We start from the raw sequence: 21,827 nt of genomic DNA, 5'->3' as shown, positions 1-21,827 counted from the left end.
AAGTCAGTTCTTCTCAATATTTATTCAAAAATTTTCAAGATGCTGTGTCAAAATTATTTCTTTTCTTGGACTTCATCAGTCTGGATATGAGATACTGTGTGGAGAGAAGTCAGAGGTATGTAAGAATTTTCTCCCACTGATGCCATAAACAGCAATTTGGAAATCTCTTTACCTAGTGTTCATGGATTTGCTCTGTATCTAGTCTGTGAACCTTCCATTTTCCTAGTCAATGACCAATCTGCATTTTAAGAAGTACATGATTAAAATATTTATCTCCTAAACTAGAAAAGTAACTCAGATGTCAAAACATTCTATGTCCTCCAATTGTGATCCTACCAATCTCTACCTCCTCAGTAGCTGGGATTACAGGTGTGAACAATTGTGTCCAGCTGACTTGTTTGACTTTAACTTTAATGCAATTAATTACTTCACTCACTGTCTATGTTTCCATGTTTTAGTAATTACTGAAGCCAGAAAAAGCAACTTTACATAAGAAATTCACATATGATTTCAACTAATCTTAAGTAAAGAAAGATAACGTTTCCAAGAAAGGCTCACAAGGAATAAATTATTTTTCTGTGTTGCTAAAAAGCTATTCTTCAACACAGAGAACCACATCTGTAATTAGAACTATTTAAAATTCCACTCAAATTTATATTATGTTTATATAAAAGACTACAATCTATAGTCTTTTAAGAATCTAATAATAGGGCTATGTAAATTCTTTACTTATTTTTTGCTATCAGTGTTGAGAGTGTAAAAATGAATAACTGAGTAATTGAGGAATGTTCCTAAGGATAGTAGTTGGAGGAATTATTGGCTGTAAAAATGAGTGTCCTTTCTCTTAGAGAAGAAGAGACTAAGAAGGTAAAAGGGACCAGGCTTCTAGTATTGTTAGGAAGGTCTGCTGGCTTTATGTAACTATAAGATATTTAAAATTATGGGTAACTCTGGAAATACCATTTGTGCTACCAATTGGTGCTTCTGTTTCAATGACTTCATATAGTTTTCAGTTATACAAACCTCTTGTTTGTGGGCATACAGAGAAATTAAAAGTGTTGGAAATGCACTTAGTGTCCATAAGAATTGAGGCTACCGTGTGTGTGTGTGTGTGTGTGTGTGTGTGTGTGTGTGTGTGTGTGTGTGTGTGTGTGTGAGTGTGTGTGTGTGTGTGTGTGTGAAGTTTTAATTTTAAAGTGACAACCTTACTATTCATCATTTTTTAAGTTTGGATTAACCTTTTTTCCCTTTTTCTTTCTTTCTTTCTTTCTTTTTTTGCAAAACATGCTTCACTTACCAGATTTCACATTTAAATTCTGTTGATTAGAAAAGTATATGTGTATGTATTCATATATACACATGTTTGTACTAATTGAAATTTGTAGAGAAATAAATGAAGAGGATTAACTAGTCTCTTCAAGTTAGGCTGTCAAGTGTGTAGTGGTTAGAGGCTTATAGAGCTTGAAGTGTGCAAACTAATTGGTTAGATTAAAACAGTGGCACTGGAAATATTACTTTCTTTCCCCCCTTTTCCCCCTCCCTCACCCTCTCTATCCCTAAGTTCTTTCCTTTCTCCATTCCCCTGTCTCTCTTTGTTTCATCTCTCTCATTAATCTCTCCTTCTTACCAATCCAGGAAGGATTTGGTGGGCTGACTTTAAGTAGTATACATTAAGCTGACCCAAATGACTTAAAAAGTGTTTGTGCTCTTACATTTTACTTCTATTTATTATTGTTTCTCTAGCCAAAGACAGTGAATTTGTTATTATTCCTTTGTAAAGTGTTCATCAAAAATGATTTGTAGATTCTTGATGCAGTAGTACATTAAGGTCTGTTTGATGGCTAGAGAAAATCTGTTGAGGTTTTTTTGTATGTGGTGAGCTGGACTGGGGTTTAAATTTAGGGCCTCACTCTTGTTTGGCAGTTGCTGTACTGCTTGAGCCATACCTCCCAGCACTTTTTGCTCCCATTATTTTTTAGCTAAAATGTAACTTTTATCTGGGCTACCCTGGACTGTTATCCTCCTATTGTTTCCCACTGTAGCTGGAATGGCAAGCACTCACCTTTCTGTTGAGATGAGGTCTGATGGTGTTGTTATTTAAATGCTTGACTGGCCTGGAACTGTGATCTCCTGATCTTAGCCTCTTCTGTAGGTGGGATGATACATGTATTGTGCCCAGCTGTTATTTGACATAAAGTCTTAAAACTTTCTCCTAGGGCTGGGAAGGTGGCTCAATGGTAGAGTACTTGCCTGGCTTGCATGAAGCCCTGGGTTCGATTCCTCAGCACCACATAAGCAGAAAAAGCCAGAATTAGCGCTGTGGCTGAAGTGGTAAAGCACTAGCCTTGAGCTGAACAGCTCTAGGACAGTGGCCAGGCCCAGAGTTCAGTCCCCACAACTGACCAAAACCAAAAACCAAAAAACAAAACAACTTTCTCCTAGGCTTGCCTTAAACTAAGATTTCCCAGTGTCCACCTCCCAAGTAGCTAGGATTACATGTCTAAGCCACTGGATTCTGGGTTTTACATTTTTTCCTCTGAGTATTTCCAAGGAAACTTTTGTTTATATTCAACTTAGGATGATCCTAATGATCATTCATAATTTGAAATACTTTTCCTCCTGTGTCTTACTGTATTTTTAGCAGCTGATAGTTTTGTATAGGAATAACAAGCAAATATGATATATCACAGTGTGAAGAATAACTATCTATACTTGCTAAGGGCTCATAGCATCTTAATCCTTATCACATCCCTGTTACTAAATTGTTCTCATAGATAAGGAAATTAGGAATCCAAGAGGTTAAGTATCTTGACTAGGATCTCATAGCTGAAAAGTGACACAACAGGGATTCCTGTTTTGGCAGTTGGGCTCCCTCTAAAAACCTATGTTTGTAAGCACTTGACCTTGTGACCCTCAATAATGATAGTAAATAATGCTAATATTTATTGAGCACTTTTCTGTGTTCACAAAACTGCTCTGAACTCTTTATAGTGTGTTAACTCACTCAATTATCCTAAGAAGGAGATAAGTATCTTGTCAGAGCCCTAGTTGGACTCTGCCTAATTTCTATGCTTTGGAGCATCTTTTGCAAAGAAGTCATTCATACATATTGAGAAAATCAGTGATATACTTGGAATTGTGTTATTAGTAAAAATTTCATCATAGGTCAGTTTGTGCCATAGAACCTTGAGTTAATATCATCTTCTTGTATATTTGACTATTTACTTATGGGAGTAATAGAAACCTGAGATAATTATAGTTATGTGAGATGTTTAAATTTCAGCCTGATATTTTAAATGCTACTTATGTTTGTAAAGAAAATTATAAGCTTTTAAACCATGTTTTCTCTGCCTTCATTCCTCCCTTACTTTATCCTTCCCTGCATATACGATTACTTTTTATTTATCATCACATTTAAACCTTCATTGGTTTTCTATTATGTCAGAAGAACCCTTGGCTATCACATAAAATCAAATTCCCTTACCAAAGATTTTTTTAAAATGTATTTGTTTTAATCACTGTTCTGTTTGTGTTTTTTAGCCTACCCTTGGGTATGGTTGAGAATTACTGTTTGTTTGTTTTTTCTTTTTTACTATTTTTCAGATTCTTTTTTAGAAGTCATTAATTGATCTTATTTTTTCATTTTTCTTTAAATTCATTATGTTTTCATACCTTCCTTCATATAACTGTGCCTTATAACACAGTTTACTCAGTTAATAATACCAAGAAACCCATCAGATACAGTATTAATTTGTTTTGCTTCAGTTTTTTCTTGGAATCATTCCTCCTGGACACTTCCATGTTCTTATATTAATCCTGTTTTCTGAATAACTTAACATCTTAAGAATTTTTTCTTGCTATCATTCTTGGAATTTATTATGCTTTTCTCTCAGGTTGAATTCCTGTATTCTAGAGCTTCTACTTCTGGCTTTTTGCTTCGTTATTTGGTGATAAAAAGTCTATGGACTTTCTTAAGTAGGCTGGATTCAGACCACAATCCTCAGATCTCAGCCTTTTGAGTAGCTAGGATTATAGGCATGAACGACCAGCTCCAGGCTTGTCACCATATATTTCTTAAAACCCAAGTTTTAATTATGTATCTGTAGAGCTCTTGAAATAATTCTAGATTATTCTGCAGCCTAGGGCTAGAGATCTTGGATCTGTGTTTCACTGATAAAGCATTTGGTTTGATTTTTTTTTAATTGGCCATCACTTAAACTAAATTTATCAGCTTTTCTTTCAAACTTCTTGTTCTTACAGAATTCTTAATTTCATTAAATGAAAGCCCATTCACCTCTTGACAAAAATACAAATCAGTGGTGGTGTCTTTCCTTTGCTTCAAACACTACTGAGGTTTCCTATTTTCATAGGACAGAAATTACCAGAAAAAAAACTATTTCTGCATATACCTCTTGGTTCTTATACTTCATAGGACCACTTACTTCCCTAAAGGCTATGGAGTCTGATTGTTCATTTGCCTGCAAATCTAATACTTACCTTCTTTCCATCACCTCTGATTCTCCCAGTTGTAATAAACTCTTCAGGTCTGATATATTTTTCTTTACAGTCTTGATCAGTTATAATTTAACTGTGTATTCATTGTACCCTACTTGATAGTGTACAAAAGTAATTCCATGAATCTGGTGACTAAGTCTGTTTTGCTCATATTTACATGTCAACCTTGAATTGAGTACCTTGTGCTCACTAAATTAATACTAAACTAAAAATAAGCTAATGAACAAAAAATCAAGAGTCAGGAATAGCTTTATTTATATGCTAGGGAGATATCATTATGTATGTACCATAATAACTAAATTTAAAGATAAATATGCTGTATCACTTTGAATTACAAGCCTCATTTTATGAATCTCAATTGAGGAAGAATTTTTTTATATCTAAGGTAATTTTCAACTCCATTTTATTCCCTCCCCCCAAACATCCAGTTCCTTCTTCTTTATATGTCATTTCCTCTATTTTTATACTTTCTCTTACCTTGTCCACATCCATCATATTTCTTCCTTATCTCCCTCTTTTTTTTCCTATTCTCCCTATTCTCTGTCATGTATCTCTTGGTATCTGAACTCCCACTGTCCAAATATTGGCTACAATGACTTGGATATATTTAACTGAATATTGAATATTCATTTTTTTAAACTTCATTAAAGAAGTCTTGGTGTGTATTATGGCTAAAAACGTACGTTGTGCACAAACCTGGGTGAGAGAATATGGAGTAAATGTATTGTCCCATACGAGCTGATTTCCCAACAGAATTATATGTTGCTATTGTATTGTTGAAAGGGTTTGTACAATCTTAGTATCTTCTAAGATGGAAAAAGCCTGTGAAAATAAGTAAATCTAGGAGAACTAGGAAAGCTATTAATCAGACGAAAAGACAAATAATAAAAGCCAATGAGAGACAAAGTACAAGAAGACTAGATGTGCATGTGGCCTCATGTACTATTAATTCATATGAACATTATCTATTTGTGAGAAGGCCTTGTAGCTTATTTTTTGTGTCCTTTGCATTTATAGTGTCTTTAACACTTTATTGTTAAAGTTCATAATAAATTGTTATGCTTTACATACTAAATAGTACATGTTTGTAACATAGAAAAGAATATAATTTATATCTGATAGTATATAATATATATGTGTATCTCTTTGTTGCTTGGTACATATATATATATATGTGTGTATCTCTTTGTTGCTTGGTACACATATATATATGTGTATCTCTTTGTTGCTTGGTACACATATATATTATATACTATCAGATATAAATTATATTCTTTTCTATGTTACAAACATGTATTATTTAGTATGTAAAGCATAACAATTTATTATGAACTTTGTATATCCCTCGCCCACAGTATAACCCCTGCTTTCACTATATTTGATGTCAGTGTAACTTGTGGAGGAGATGGGGAAAAACCAGTTGTTTAAGGATACAGGTGGACCTGTTGCAATAATGAGAAGTACAAGTTGTCATGTCCAAAACTAGCTTTACAACGTCGGTGCGGGGGGGGGGGGGGAGAAGGGGGGGGAGGAGAAGGATTGGGATTGGGCGGGAGGGGGGAGGATGGGAAGGGATGTGAAGGGTAAACAAAGGAGGAGGCTGCAATACTTGGTAAGAAATGTACACATTATCCTGCCCACGTAATTGTAACTCCTCTGTACAGTATGTTCACAAATAAAATAAAATTAAATTTAAAAAAATATATATATATGTGTACCTACTAACAAGTCCATTAAATATTAAATAATTTGTCTTGGTGGGTTCTTTTTTTCCCTCTTTTGGTGTTGTTTTTTTTATTTTGTTGGTCGTGGAGCTTGAACTCAGGGCCTGGGCCCTGTCCTGTCACTGAGCTCTTTTTGCTCAAGGATAGCACTCTACTACTACTTTGAACCCCAGCTCTGTTTCTTATTTTTGAGAGGTTAATGGGAGAGAAGAGTCTCATTGGGACTTTTCTGCCCAGGCTGTCTTTGAACAGCGATCCTCAGATCTCAGCCTCCTGAGTAGCTAGGATTACAGGCACGAGCCACCAGCACCAGGCTTGTCTTGGTGTTTTTTATATAAAACTTCTCAAATGATTATAAAGGGTACAGAGATTTAATAGTGTTTGGGGAAATTGAGAATTTTACATAAACGAATTAAATTTACTTTTTTTTTAATCTTAGAATATAATTTCCTGTTCTGTGAGAGTTTATTTGACATTTTTCAGGAATGGATATAAGAAAGATGTTTATCCTTTCTGTTTATGTCCATTTGTATTTCAGAGAAAGTGGTAAATGTTTTATTACTTCATAGCCTTGTTTTAAGAAGTATTCTTATCCAACCACATGAGGTTAATGACTCTGTGTGTGTGTGTGTGTGTGTGTGTGTGTGTGTGTGTTTGTGTGTGTGTGTGTGTGTGTGTGTGTGTGTGTACCCACGCACGCATACATGCGCACGGCACATACACTGATCCTGAGCTTGAATTCAGGGCCTGGATGCTGTCCCTGAACATTTTTGTTTATAACTAGCACTCTACCACTTGAGCTACAGCTCCACATCTGGATTTATTTGTATTTGTATTTGTATTTTTATCTTTTTGTGGTTAATTGGAGATAAGAGTCTTAAGGGCTGGGGCTGGGAAGGTGGCTCAGTGGTAGAGTGATTTCCTTGCATGCATGAGGTCCTGGGTTCGATTCCTCAGCACCATATAAGCAAAAAGAAAAAACTGGAAGTGACACTGTGGCTCAAGTGGTAGAGCGCTAGCCTTGAGCTGAAGAGCTGAGGGACAGCGCCCAGGCCCACAGTTCAGGCCCCATGACCTGACCCCCCCCCAAAAAAAAGCGTCTTAAGGGCTTTCCTGCCTGGGCTGGCTTCCAACCATAGTTCTGAGATCTCAGCCTCCTGAGTAGCTAGGATTGCAGGTATAAGCCACTGGCATTCAGCAAGTTAGTAGCTTTTTGCTCAAGGCTAACTTTAAGGCTCAGACCTGTAACCTTTGCTACTCAAGAAGGCTGTAGTTCAAAGCCAGCCCAGGCAGAAAAGTGCAGTATACTCCATCTCTACAATATTCAATCAATGAGCAAAATACCAGACTGGAGTTGTGGCTCCGGTGAAGAAGCCAAGTGAGCACAAGGCCCTGAGTTCAAGCCCTGGTAAAGGCATAAGTGTGCGCACTTATAATTTAAGTCATCTAACTTATGTCAGGGCAAAGCTTGTTGAATTGAGTTATCCACTGAACCACTGAGTGAGTGAACTCCTTAGAGGACCCTTTACTTTGTGATTTGTAATTGAGAAAGGATGCATATTTAGGTCATTCCAGTTGACACCATGGAGAGAGGTAAAGCTAGTAAAATATTACTATTGTTCCATGCTCTTGACAGTTTTCACTTTTCATGCAACCTTGCTTTCTGATCACTTAAGTAGAGAAAGTCAACATGTTGTCAGTAAAGCCAGTGTTAACAAAGCTCAGAAGCATCTCTCAATAGTGGTACTCATTCTTTTTTCCCCTCTCTACTAAGAATCACATTCTTTTAAAAGTTGTAATGCTTTCCTCATGGCAGCTGTTTCTAAATGAAGGTGATGAGATTCAATTAAAACAGAGGCAAGTGCAGAATATATTAATATAGGAAGAGATACTAAATATAACAAAAAGAATGCACATGAAGTGGTATTTGATATTACTAGTATAGTTCATTTTTCTACCAGTTATGGAAAAGCGAGACAAAAAAAGGACTTTAATCCTTTAATAATAGAAAACAGTGGTCATGTTTCAAGAACCATCTAAGATAGTATTTTCTACACTTTTCTTAAGTTAGCAAAATAGTTTAAGCAAAATTTCCACATAAATTTTTTTCCTTCTAGGGATTAGCATATAAATGGATTATTTTGAGTCTTTATTTTCCTGTTTAAGAAAGAGATTTAGTATGAACTATAGATGTGTCTGGTCTATTGGAATTGAAGAATAGACTGTGATGGTTCGCCATCTGTCATCTTGACTTTGGCATTATTCATAAACTCCATTCAGTTATCCTGGCCATATATTTGCTTAAGCAGCACTTTGTTCCAGTGTGGGAATTTGAGAACATTTCTTTCTGATGCATGTGTAAAAAGCAGAAAGAAGACATGTGATTTGCTCTGCCTGCTGTTTCTTGGCACGTGATCAGGGACTATGTAAACTTAAGCAGTGAAAAGGAAGAGAGATACAAGATAGAACCATTAGGAACGGTTTCCCAGCCCATCCATCTTCTTAAAATACTTAGGTAAAAGTAGTAAACTTAGATGAACATTTCAGTAAAGAGAAATGTTACCTTTATCAAATGTAATTGTCAACTATAAATAATAAATCACAACTTTCAAGCACTCATTAATTCTTTATGAGATTATTCTGCCTTGTAATAGAGCAGAGTAAAAATCTCCATGATGAGTTACTTACCTTGATGCTGAGACTGAGAGAAAGTTGCAAGAAGACTGAATATATCAGACTAAAGGAAATTACCCACCATCTCTTCTCTTACTGACAAGAGACCAGTGATCAAGTAGAATGGAAATTAAACTTCTGTAGTTCAGAAGGAAACAAAAGTGGTTCTTTAAGGTTCAAAGACAGTATAATATGATCTCATAGTAAATTTACATAGGGGTTTAAACATATTTCCTAAAGGCAAACATTTCTGGTGTAGGCAGTGATATTATACATTAAACATACCAAAACATTTATTGGTGTCCATACTATTCATCAAGGTGCATGTGGCCATTTTAAAATCTACTGGACAATTGATTTGTATGTTATATGTTACCCTAAAGCTTTACTGTCTGTAAACACAAAAAAAATTCACAGGTAGTATGTACGAGGTGCTTAGTAGCCTAAGAAAAATTTTGTTTGTTGTTCTAGTAGTAGGGTATTTTCTGGTATATCACAAAGTCTATAGAATAGAAAAGTAATGAAGAAATAAATAAAATTATATTGGTGAGTGGGTTTATCTTTCCTTTCTGTACTTTAAGAATGAAAGAGAATCTGGATGCTTCTGGCTCAAATCTGTAATCCTAACTTCAGGAGGATGCGATCTAGAGGACTTAAGTTAGAGGACAGCCAGGCAGAAAGGTGTACATAAGCCTCCACTCAGAATTAACCAGCAAAAAGCCTGACTTGGAGGCAAGACTCAAGTGTCAGCTGAGCAAGTAAGCAAGACAATTCTGATACACTTATAAAACGATTTGATTACCAATCACACTGGTATGTTGTAGGCTCCTCCATAGGGGCAAGTTGCTGTGATTGCCCTTGTTAAGCAGCAGCTCCATACAGTAAAGCTTAATGGGATTTCTTCTTCTGTGGCAAAAATTGCCTATAGAAAATGTAAATCATGTATTTTAGGTTGTGTAGTAGGAACAGGTTTATGAGAAAAATAACTACTTCTAAAAAATAACTTGACCTATTAGTGATATTAATAATGTGAATGCTATTAAAATGTTCTGAACATTTTGGATAAAGGAAAAATAGTCCTCTGTCTATTTAAAACAGCTGGTATTCTCAACTAACTTAAGTAGCATTGTTCTTTAAAATTATTTAGAGATGTTTTTACTTCTGTAATTAAATGCTGACTCTAATTGTGAGTCTTTATAAAGTATTTCTTGTGCTTTGACTTCAGAATCCAAATAAAGTCTGGCCATTGAAATTTCAAAGTTTGGAAGAAGATGCCAGTTGTAAGGCAAGTTTGCTTTGGTGTATGAATGAATAAAAATGGAAATATAGATCTACCTTTCTATAGGAATCCAGGCATCTGCTGTTTGCCATTATTTCTTGGGGATGTTTCTCTTTTAATGTGTTAGAATTCCCTAAGTTGATAGATTCCCCCAAAACTGTCATTTTATTTTTTTAGGTTAGCACTAAGAACAGATGAGATACTATTGAGACTTAGTGAAGTGACTATTTGTGTTAACTGGAAGGTTATTTTTTTTTTGTAACAATCCTGTAAAGCTTGCTTTGGTAGGCAGTAAACAGGCTCAAGATTTTACCAATTGCAGTTAACTTCTAATATCTGAATTTTAAAGCATGTGACTTATAAATGTTATGATTCACAAGCATTCAAATGAGCGTCTAAGGAGATATAAAATTCAAAAATAAGATTTCTCACGGCAAATTTTTCTTTGACAATCTCCATTTTGGACCAATGCCATATTGGTTGAACCGATGACTGTTCAAACTTTTCCTTTTTTTGTTACAACTATTTCTGCTTCCAAACATATGTACTTAATCTGCTGTAAATATTTTGACATTTAGAGTCTGGAAGAAAAACGTTGTTTACTTTCTATGAAAAAATATATGTATATGTATGTATATATGCCTTAAGGAGTTTCCATGTCAGTCATGATTTTGGCTAATCTTCATGTTAAGAGAAGATACCATATTCCTTTGTCCTATTATGGGAGAGGTTTGTTGTTGTTTCCTTGTCATGGTTTACTCTATTTCCGTTACCATTTGATAGATTCCAGAGTTTGGTAATGTTAGAATTTCTACTAGACTAAAGACCTATTACTTAGAAAGAATGGGTTGCATCAGAACTTTTATTTATTTATTTATTTTTTGCATAGAACCTTTTAAATGAGCTTTCTTTTTAAGTTAGCTTCCTTTTTTGAACGCCAGTGTGTTGGGCTTCCAGACTAAAACTGAAGCAGAATTTTAGTTATATAACTTACTTCACAAGCATTTATCAGTTTGCATTTGTATTGTTATTTTATACTCATGTCTCTTTTATGCTGTTTTTCCAACATAAACAACTAGAAAATTACCACTCCTCTTGATTCCTGTTTTAAATTCTGAATCATGTAGTTCTTTCTATTTCCATTGTACTATTGCAGAATCTAATCATTCCTTGATCAAATCACTACATTAGTCATGACCTCTAGCCCTTTTTTTGCTAGTCTTGAACTCTGGGCCTGGGCACTGTCCTTGAACTTCTTTTGCTCAAGGCTAGCACTGTACCACTTGAGCCACAGTGCCACTTTCAGCTTTTTCTGATTACGTGGCACTGAGGAATTGAACCCAGGGCTTCATGCATGCTAAGCACTCTACCACTAAGCCACATTCCCAGCTCAACCTCTGGTCTTTTATACATTTCATTTTATAAATTTTGTCCAGATTTTGTTAGATTCTCTCATTCATTTCCTATTATCTTAAGCAGTGGTTTTTAACAAATGATCTCTGTAACACTACTGCCCCAGTGCTCTCCATTTGCTAAGGTAAAGCTATTTTTATAGTAAAACTGAAAAAATTATGGTTATTCTATGTTTGCTATATGACAGACTTTCCTGGACAAAAGAAGAATGTAAACCTATCTCTTTAGGGCAAATAACCAACAGTATTTATAGTTAATGATAAAATTCATGACTAAATAGGCTAGGTGCAGTGGCTTATAATTGGGATCCTATATACTTGGAAGGTGAAGATCCTGGTTAAAGGCTAGCCTAGGTAAAAAGATAGACCTTCCCATGTGATTGATTTAGTAACTTTTAGAAGGTGAAACTTGTCAGGTTTTGGTACTATATTAAAGAAATTAATCCATAATTGTTTGAAAATGCTATTAAAATACTCCTTTTTCCAGCTACTTGTCAGTGTCCAGATTTTCATCTTGTACATCAGCTAGCACAACATAAAACAATTGATTAAATATAGAAACAGATAAAGGAACTGAGTTACTTTCTCTTTAGCCAATCTTTCAAAATAGTGTCATTCTTCCAGTTTTGAAATTAAGTACATTTCTTTAAAATGTATTATATGCTAATATAGAATGGTTTTGTTATTATAAATGAATACATATTTTTGTTTCTTAGTTTGAATATCTAATGTAGCACATATTGTCACAACCAACATAAGCACTCTTCGAAGTTCTCAATAATGTTTGAGAGTCTTGAGGGATCTTGATATAAAAAAAAATTGAGAACTGCTGGTCTACAGGACAATATTGCTTTAAAATAGTGTATTCCCTACTTCTGGTTTTTATTTTTTGAGATAGGGAGGCATAATTTATATTTTTTCTGGTCAAGGCTGTCATGCTACTATTTTAGCCACACCTCTACTTCCAGCTTTTTGATATAAAAATCCCAATGATTTATCTGCCCAGGCTGATTGTACTACTTAGAACTCACTTTCCTCAGTAGCTAAAATTGTAGGCATGAGCCACCAGAGACTGATTGCTTTTTTTTTTTTTTTGCCGGTCCTGGGCTTGAACTCAGGGCCTGAGCTCTGGCCTTGAACCTCTTTGTGCTCAAGGCTAGCACTCTTCTACTTGGGCCGCAGTACCCCTTTTGGCTTTTTCTGAGTAGTATTGGACTTTGCTACCTGTGCTGGCTTCGAACTGCAATCCTCAAATCTCAGCCTCTTCAGTAGCTAGGATTAGAGGTGTGAGCCACCAGCACCTGGCTTGGCTAATTCTTTTTGATACTTAAAAAAATCATTTAATCTTTCCCTGGGCACCAATGGCTCATACTTGTAATCCTAGCCGCTGAAGAGGCTGAGATCTGAGGATCGTGCTTCAAAGCATGGGCAGGAAAGTCTGTGAGCTCTTATCTCTGGTGAACTACTGAAAAGTCAGATGTACAACTGTTGCTCAAGTTTCGAGTGCTAGTTTTGATAAAAAATAAACAAATAAACCTTAAGCGTAGTACCTAGGACCAACACACACACACACACACACACACACACACACACACACACACACACACACACACACACACACACACACACACACACACACACACACACACACACACACACACACACACACACACACACACACACACACACACACACACACACACACATATACATTATCTTTGTAATGAGGTCAGCATGTAATGTTCTTAGTATTCTCATAGGAGTAGGACACAGCAAACTTAAAATTGTTTCTAATTTTGCTATTATGATTCTTTGTGATTCTTTTAGTTATCCTTGTCTCTAGTGAATTTTGGGTACTAAAAATAATTAGAAGTCAGAAATTGGAAGTAAGTCACTAGAGTAAAAAATAAAGATTAGTAGAATAGGGAAGGTCAGAAAGGGCAAATTTGAGCTTGTCCTTTCATACGTCCTCTAGTATAGAGGCATTTCTCATGTATTGCCAAATCTTTGTTTAGCCAAAGAAATGAGCATATGATAGGATAAACAAATAGATCCGGTAAGTTATTCAAAAATTTTATCACCTGCTTACTTAAAGTACTTCTTAAACTTATGCCCACATCAGAAGTACTAAAACTAATATAAATGATCACTTCTGTTTTGATTTTTTCCCAAATTTTTTATAAAATGATCAAAAATGGCACAATCTATGTATAAAAATAAAATCGATGAAATAATGATTTACATGTTTCAAAATATGAAGAATTTTTTTAATACAGAGGTTTTACTCCCTATTTTATGATTTTCCATTTCTTCCTATCTTTTTTCAGAAAGTTTTTTTTAGCATTATTAGTTGTACAAGGGGAGTTGAAATACGGTATTTTCATATATGCATTCAAAGTACCCTGCTCAAACTCAACCCTACCATCCTATCTTTAGTAAAAGATAGGAAGTGGTTCAGCTTCCCAAAATGATTTATGAGACATTGTTTAGTTTTCATAATACCATGAAGAAACTAGAACAAAGTTCAGTTTGGACAGAGCAGAACATTAAATAATAAAACTTTAAAAATTGCTAAAGATCACCCAAAGATAGAATTTTAGGGGGTTTTGTTTGTTTCTCTGCAGTACTGGGTTTGAACTCAGGGCTTTAAGTTTGTTAGGCAGATCCTCTAGTGTGTGAGCCATACCCCCAGTTCTATTTCTTCTCATTATTTTTGAGATAGGATCTTGCATTTATGCTCAGACTGACTGGGACCATAATCCTCTTACTTATGCCTCTGAGTGGCTGGACTCATAGGCTCTTGCCATTATGCCTGACCTATTTTGAGATGGTGTCTTACTAACATTTTGCCAAGGCTTGCCTTGAACTGCAATCTTCCTGATTTCTCTCTCACAGCAGTTAGGATTATAGGCATGAGCCACTATACCTAGAGAAATTTAGATTTTCTTAAATTCAGTGATAACACAGTTATATATTTTATTAGGAAACTGGGATTAACCTAGTATCTTTTTAAATTTTTTATTTGACCATTTTTAAAATTGTTATTATAAAGGTGATATATAGAGGGGTTATGAGTCAGATAATGAGTACATTTCTTTTTGAACTATGTCCCCTCTTCCCTCATTTTTTCCCAGTTTTCCCCTCCTGATCCCCTCCCCTACAAGTTGTACAGTTCATTCTCAACATAATGTCCAAGTGAGTATTGCTACTGCATTTGTTCACCCTTTGTCCCACCATTTTTGTGCTCCCCCTAACCATCCCCAAAACAGATAAACTTATATACAAGACAGAAGGTACAGAAATCAAAAACAGTGACAAAGGAGAAAAAAAAAATGAAAAGCAGAATAACAGAAAACCTCTTGTTTCTATTTCTTGGAGTCTTTTGGATAAACATAATTTTGTATGATCATATGCACATTGCTATTAAGCCTTTGTAACAGAGTATCTTGTGTTCTAATTTTTGTAGACAGAATCAGGGCCTTCTGGCTTTAGTATAGATCATAATATTACAGTGAGTAGTTTGGATTTATTGATGTAATAACTTACATAATAAAGCTAATCAGTTCAATAAAATGTATCCACCTGGGTGCCAATGGATATGTCCAATTCACCATCAGAAACCATTAGTGGAGCTATGACTCAAGTGGTACAGTGCTAGCCTGGAGAGCCTGGGGTGGGGGGGAGGAATGTGTGGGGTGGAGAGCCCAAGCACAGCACCCAGGCCCTGAGTTCAAGCCCCAGGACCAGCACAAAACACAACAGCACAAATCTTATCAGGCCTGAAAACGATTGTATTAAATACTAGATGTATCCTCCTCTTTTCAAGGTATTTTGATATTTTACCTCATAAATAAGGATATGATGTGATAAAAAATGAAAGCATTTATGCAGATCATGTGAACTTAATCAGCTTTTGCTTTATAATTTTTTGCTGTTTTTAAAAATTAGCATCAATTAGTAGTTGTATAAGTGTGAGACATTTGGGTTGCCACATGTAGACACTTCACTTTAATGTTAGGTACTTCTACCTATAAGCAGTATGATGGCAATGCATTTAAGATTGTTCCATGAGGAACTTGTGTTTTGGTTGGATTTTTGTTTTGTTTTTATCTTACTGGCCTCTAGTGGTTGGTTATATGATGATTGCTTAAACATTTCCAATTCTTAATGAGCATAAAGTCATTTTGTATATATATTCTTCCAATAACTTTACACTCTCAGTTTGGGGTTAGCAGTAGTTTCAATGTATATGTAACATCATCTTCCTCTAAAGACTGAAAACTTTATCTTTTGTTCTTGTCTCTGTATCACCCCAATTGTTTATTTTTAATGGTGTTGATTTAACTCTGAAGCAAATTCCCTTTATTTTAGTGTAAATACAATAATAATTACTGCATCCAATTTGTGTTAACAGTTTTTCCTAGAGGATTTTAGCTGTCTTTGCAGATTGTAAGACCATTTTTTTCTTGTTTTATGTATAACATGTTTTAGTTAAAGAGGAAATTTTCAATTTATTATTGAGATTCATGTTTAGACTTATTCCTTTATTAATATGACTTTGAAGAATTGGCCATACCAAGGCTTACTAAACATTAAAATGATTGTTGCTGTTTTGTTTTTCTCTTTTGTTACATAGATGTGAAGGGACCACCCACTCATCGCTTGTCTTGTGGTCAGTCACCCTATACTGAGACAACAACATGGGAGCGGAAGTACTGCATTCTCACAGACAGCCAGTTGGTGTTGCTCAATAAGGAGAAAGAGGTGAGCTGGAAATCTACTTCCTTTTTTTCTGAGTAAATTCCTAAAATTATCTCATTTTTTGCATCTTGATTTAAATTACATTGTACAAATGTATGCTTTAGTAATCTTAAAAATAAATTTATAAATAAAATTTAAAGGCTACCAATGGCTTTGGTTGGGGGGGAGGGAGGAAATCTACCAATGTCATAATGATATGTTTTTAGGATGAAAGCCTAAGCCCAAAAGCTAAGGGTGGATTTTCACTAAGGACTAGGAATAGAGGAGATACTAAGTTGGGAAATTTGGAATGAGAAGGAATTGAATTATGAAGACCTGCCTCTGCAAATTTCCTACAAGAGTATTGGAAATTAAACCATTCTGGCTTCTATTAAAAACAGTTGGCATACTCATGGATTAATTGAATGGTTTAATGAAGGGACAGTTGACAAACGTGTGAGGTATACATCCAAAAGTGGTAAAGCATCATAAGCAAGAAACAGCAGAGAGCAGTTGAACAGAGAGCCTTTGACTTTTAGGGCAACAGAAAAAAAGTAAGATTTCTGGAGCCAGGGAATTACAGTTGCCTGAGAGACTACGTGACAGTTGCTGAGGCTATACACAAAAGAACAAAGCTTCTACCAAAACATAGACAGCCCCCAAAGAAGAAATAAGAAAGGTTAACACTCCCAGCTCACTTCTGCTTTTTTGCCAGTATCCTTAATGGCCAAATCTAACTTGAAGGCAGAAAAAGATTACTTTGATATATTCTGTAAAATTCATCTTCTTGAAGTACATAATAGAGACATGAAAGGCAAATAGTAGTATAGGTCTGAAGAGAGAGAAAAAAAGAAATCTTTGTACTTACCACATTCTGTTACCTCTTTACCTCCTCACTTTTCAAACTGTTAGTGTCAGAATCCTTCCACATTCAAATAATTTATTTGCTTATTGGTGATTAAAATTATTCTGTTTGGGCTGGGAAGGTGGCTCAGTGGTAGAGCGCTTGCCTTGCATGCCTGAGGCCCTGGGTTCGATTTGTCAGCACCTCATAAGCAAAAAAAAGAAAAAAGCCGGAAGTGGTGCTGTGGCTCAAGTGGTAGAGCACTAGCCTTGAGCTGAAGAGCTGAGGGACAGCGCCCAGGCCCAGAGTTTGGGCCCCATGACCGGACCACCCCCAAAAAAATTATTCTGTTTGGCAGTCATAAAATCATCTACTTCTACACATAAAGAAAGGCATAATGATAAGGAAAAAGACAAGATGTGATTGGATGAAGGAGAATGATTAAATTTGAAAATTACATAAAATATATAAATAACTGGGAAGGTTTAGATAGTAGTTGTTCAATGAGTTATCTTTTCTATAAAGTGTGTTAGAAGAGGTAATGAACAAGAAACAATGTTTTTTAATTGTCATTTGTAGATTCTGCATGTAATATCCATACCCTAAACAAGACATTTTAATGTCCTAATACTCAGTTTTGCTAAAATACATATTAATTGTCTAAAGGGATTTTGTTATGGTATATCACCTGCATATTTTATTCCTGTTGGTCACATACATTATATATGTATGCTTATGTATATAAATAAATGGTGATAGCCATTCTTACTTGAGTGAGGTAAATCTTAATATTGTTCTTATTTTTCTTTTCTTTATGGCCAGGGATGTTGAACATTTCTTCATGTATTTATTGGTCATTTATTGTTTCCACTACTGACCTATATCCTTAGTCTTTCCATCTTTTTTATATCCTAGATTATAAGTGTCCTTAGACACCTGGGGACCCTCAGCTTCCCACACTTTACTCTGTGGTTCTACACATTCTGTGTTTGCCATCTTTTGGCACTATTGAGAGGTTGTAAGTCCTGGGAGCTAAGACCTCATAGAAGGATATTAGATCATTGGAGGTATACTCCTACAGAGTGTAGTGGGACATCAGCTTCTCTTGTTTCCTGGCTGCCAAGCATTCTGTAGCTCAAATTTCTACTCTCATATACTGCCTAACCACAGCCATTTAACCATGGACTGAAACCTCTGAAACCATGAGCCAAAATAACCCTTCCCTCCTTATAAGTTGATTTCACTTTATAAAGTGATTTAGCTCAGGTATTCCATAATGATAAATATCTTACCAACATACTTTCTACACCCATACAGCTTATTGTGTCTGGAGAAAAATCTCACTATCATGCTGACTGGTCTTTCAACTGATGGCTGCAAATGTTATTTGATCCTTTAGTGCAATCACAGAACATTTTCTTAGTTCAATTACTGCTCCACTCTCTTGGACTAGTGCTTCTTAATCTACCTGTAGTGAAGGATCAGTTGGGTTTTCCCCCCTCCTAACTCCCTAATTATGATTAGTAAAATACAGTGAAAAATTGTTAAGGAAACAACTTTTTTTAAATTTTAATTTATTGTTGAGGTGATTTACAGAGGGGTTAGTGTGTACATTTCTTGTCTAACTTGTTACCCCCTCCCTCATTTTTCTCCCTCTTTCCCTCTCCCTTCTATCCCTTCCCCCAAGTTGTTCAGATCATTTCTAACATATTGTCTTGTATTGCATTGTAGTGATACAAGCATTGGTTCCCCCTTTATCCTTTGTCTCACCATTTTGTTGTTCCCCTTCCCATCCCTAATTCAGATAAATGTATGTATAATACCCAGGGTACCAAAATCAAATACAGCGACAACAGGAAATAAATCATGAGGGGGGAGGGAGACACAAAAGAAAAACAACCAAGAAAAACCTCTTGTGTCCATGTCTTGGAGTTTATTACCCTTAGCATCATTTTATATGGCCATATGTACATAGCTATTGAGCTATTCTGTTCATCTGCTAAAATTATCCTAGATGTATACTAATTATTACAAATAAGGGAAATGATGGGACCTATGTTTCTTTGGGTCTGGCTTCACTTAATATGATTTTCCCCAAGTCCTTCCATTTCCTTACAAATGGGTGATACCATTTTTTCTGGTGGAAGCCTGATAGACATGATTTAATGGATAAGAAATTAAATGTGTACTCAGCATGATAGTGGAAAGAAGGATTCTAATTATAAAAATTATATATTCTTGGAAATTACAATGGGACAAATCCACTGATAACTGTTGCTTCTTAACTTTAGTACTATTTCATTATTACAGAATAGTAACAGTTTGTAGCATTTTGAACTACACTTTAAGAAAAAACACAGTCCAGAATGATTTATATGGTTTTTTTCACGCGTTATTTCTTCATGAATCTCTAATGCTTTCTTTATTACCTCTACCCTGAGCTAATTTCTTTGCTTATTATCTTATTGAGAAAATTGAAGAACTTGGAAGAAACATTCTGCGACATTCCATTACCATTTCTACCCTCTGAATTCCTTTCTTTAACTATGGTTCAACTGTCTTCTATCCTACAGTGAACCTCTTTCCTTATATCCTTTTTGTCAAGGACCTATCAGTTGCAGTTCTCTCCAGTTTCTTAAGCCTGAAAGTTTTCTCTCTACTAGATCATTCCTATAAGCAGTGCTATTATTTTCCCTTCTTAGAAACAAACAAGCCTGCCCCTACTGTGTTAGACTCATTTCTGTCTTTTTTCTTCTTTTTAGCAAAAAGGCTTAAAACCTCCAAACTTATTACCTCTAATTCCTATCTTGTCATTCATTCATCTCCCCAACCTCCCTCCAAGGTCTTAATGTGTTGCACAGGCTTGCCTGGGACTCATTATATAGCCCAGTCTAGCTTCTTCTCTCCTACTATGCCAGTTAGACCCATACCACTCTGCAATTACTGCTCCCAATGATCTCCAGATTACTGAATTCAGTGGATAGTTATTAGTTCTCTTATTTAGTATGTTAATCACATGTAATGAGGTTGATCATTCATTCCTTTTCCTAAAATTACCTTTACTTGGCTTTCTATGTCATGATACTGTTTTAAGTTATTTTTCCTGCCTAACAGTTCCTTATGAGTCTTTATAGATGTTTCTCTAAATCTCTACATGAATACCATGCAATTCAAGTTTTGGATCTCATTTCATTAGACATTTTACCTAATCTTACAACTTTGGATGTCTTCTAATGCTGATGATCCCTACTTTTATATCTTAAAAGTACACATCTCTCTTCTCTTGAGTTAGGTATGCATTTTGGATTTGTAAGAGCCATCTCCAACATTCCTGATTCTAAGGCCCTAGTCTTCACACCCAGACCTTCGAAATGTCATCATCTTCTCCAGTAAAGGCAACTCTCTTATTTCAGATTTCAGAGGTCTGAACCTTCTCCAACTTGCTTTCTAAACATACAGTAGTCAAATGTGTTTCATTGAAATTTTTCTAAAAGTACACTTAGATTTGAAAACTGAACTATAAAAGTAGATGTAGCCGGGCGCCAGTGGCTCACACCTGTAATCGTAGCTACTCAGGAGGTGAGATCTGAGGATCACGGTTCAAAGCCAGCTCGGGCAGGAAAGAACATGAGACTCTTATCTCCAATAGACCACTGGAAAACCAGAAGTGGCACTGTGGCTCAAGCAGTAAAGTGCTTGCCTTGAGCTGAAGAGCGCAAGGACAGCACCCAAGCCCAGAGTTCAATTTCCACCACCAGCAAAAAAAAAAAGTAGATGTAAACATATGGATATCTAGTACTTAGGTAAAGTGGACTTTTACTCATCCATTGGAAAGAATCATACTATGTTATTTCTAGGGAAAGAGATGAACCTAGAAAAAAAATCATGTTCAGTGAAGTTAAGTCAGGCTCAGAAAGAAAAGTGATACGGATTATCTCTCATGTGGAAGCTAGATCTAAAATACAACTAGTAATGATAACATAAACAGAGCTGAATGCATTTGCATGCAAACAAACTGTCTAAAGGATGGTATCCTTAGAGGAGGAATACAAAGGTGTAACTTCCCTGAGCAACTATTGGTTATGGAAGACAGGAACATGACTGATATAATTTCCTTTGGCTATGTATCTAATACTTCTATCCAGCATTTCTGGTCTGATAACCTGGTTCTTTTTTTATATATATACTTTATAGCACTTGCCACCTTTTAAAATGTTAAATAATTTATTTTTTAATTCATTTATTATATTGTTATTTTACAGGTAATTACAGAGGGATTACAATTACATGAGTCAGGTAATGAGTTGTCTTACTTCCTTTATTAGAATAAAGTTTTGGAGCAGTAATCCTGATCATCTATTTTGTTCAGTGGATATATACCCCAATGCTTTGATCAGTTCATGATATATACTAACAGATTACAGTGTTACTACTACTGCTACTACTACTATGCCTGTTTGCTATTTCCTCCTTCTTCCTCCCTCCCTTTTATTTAAAATTTGAGACATAGTTTTACTATACAGTCCAAGCTGGCCTCAAACTCTTGATCTTGCCGTCTTTCTACCTCAACCTTGGATTGTAGATATGTCCCACCACACTCAACAGTAAATCCTTAATAAATATTTGTTAATTGAATGTTA

At 35.5% G+C, this 21,827-nt stretch overlaps 1 protein-coding gene across 7 annotated transcripts in view; it reads left to right on the top strand.

The window, feature by feature from the left end:
* Rasal2 (RAS protein activator like 2) overlaps nucleotides 1-21,827 on the top strand; it is a 258,171-nt gene that overhangs the window by 81,532 nt on the left and 154,812 nt on the right. For 6 of the 7 annotated variants that reach the window (XM_070034392.1, XM_070034391.1, XM_070034390.1 and 3 more), the window contains exon 2: nucleotides 16,240-16,367. In XM_070034392.1, coding sequence (XP_069890493.1) covers nucleotides 16,240-16,367 — 128 coding nt within the window. Of the gene's footprint in view, nucleotides 1-16,239; nucleotides 16,368-21,449; nucleotides 21,484-21,827 lie in introns of those variants that run through there. The other variant, XM_070034394.1, reaches the window with a different exon arrangement.

Source organism: Dipodomys merriami, unplaced genomic scaffold (genome assembly GCF_024711535.1).
Source record: "Dipodomys merriami isolate MVZ:Mamm:240054 unplaced genomic scaffold, mDipMer1.0.p SCAF_24, whole genome shotgun sequence".
Taxonomy (NCBI): domain Eukaryota; kingdom Metazoa; phylum Chordata; class Mammalia; order Rodentia; family Heteromyidae; genus Dipodomys; species Dipodomys merriami.
This window is presented reverse-complemented; position numbering and strand designations above follow the sequence as displayed.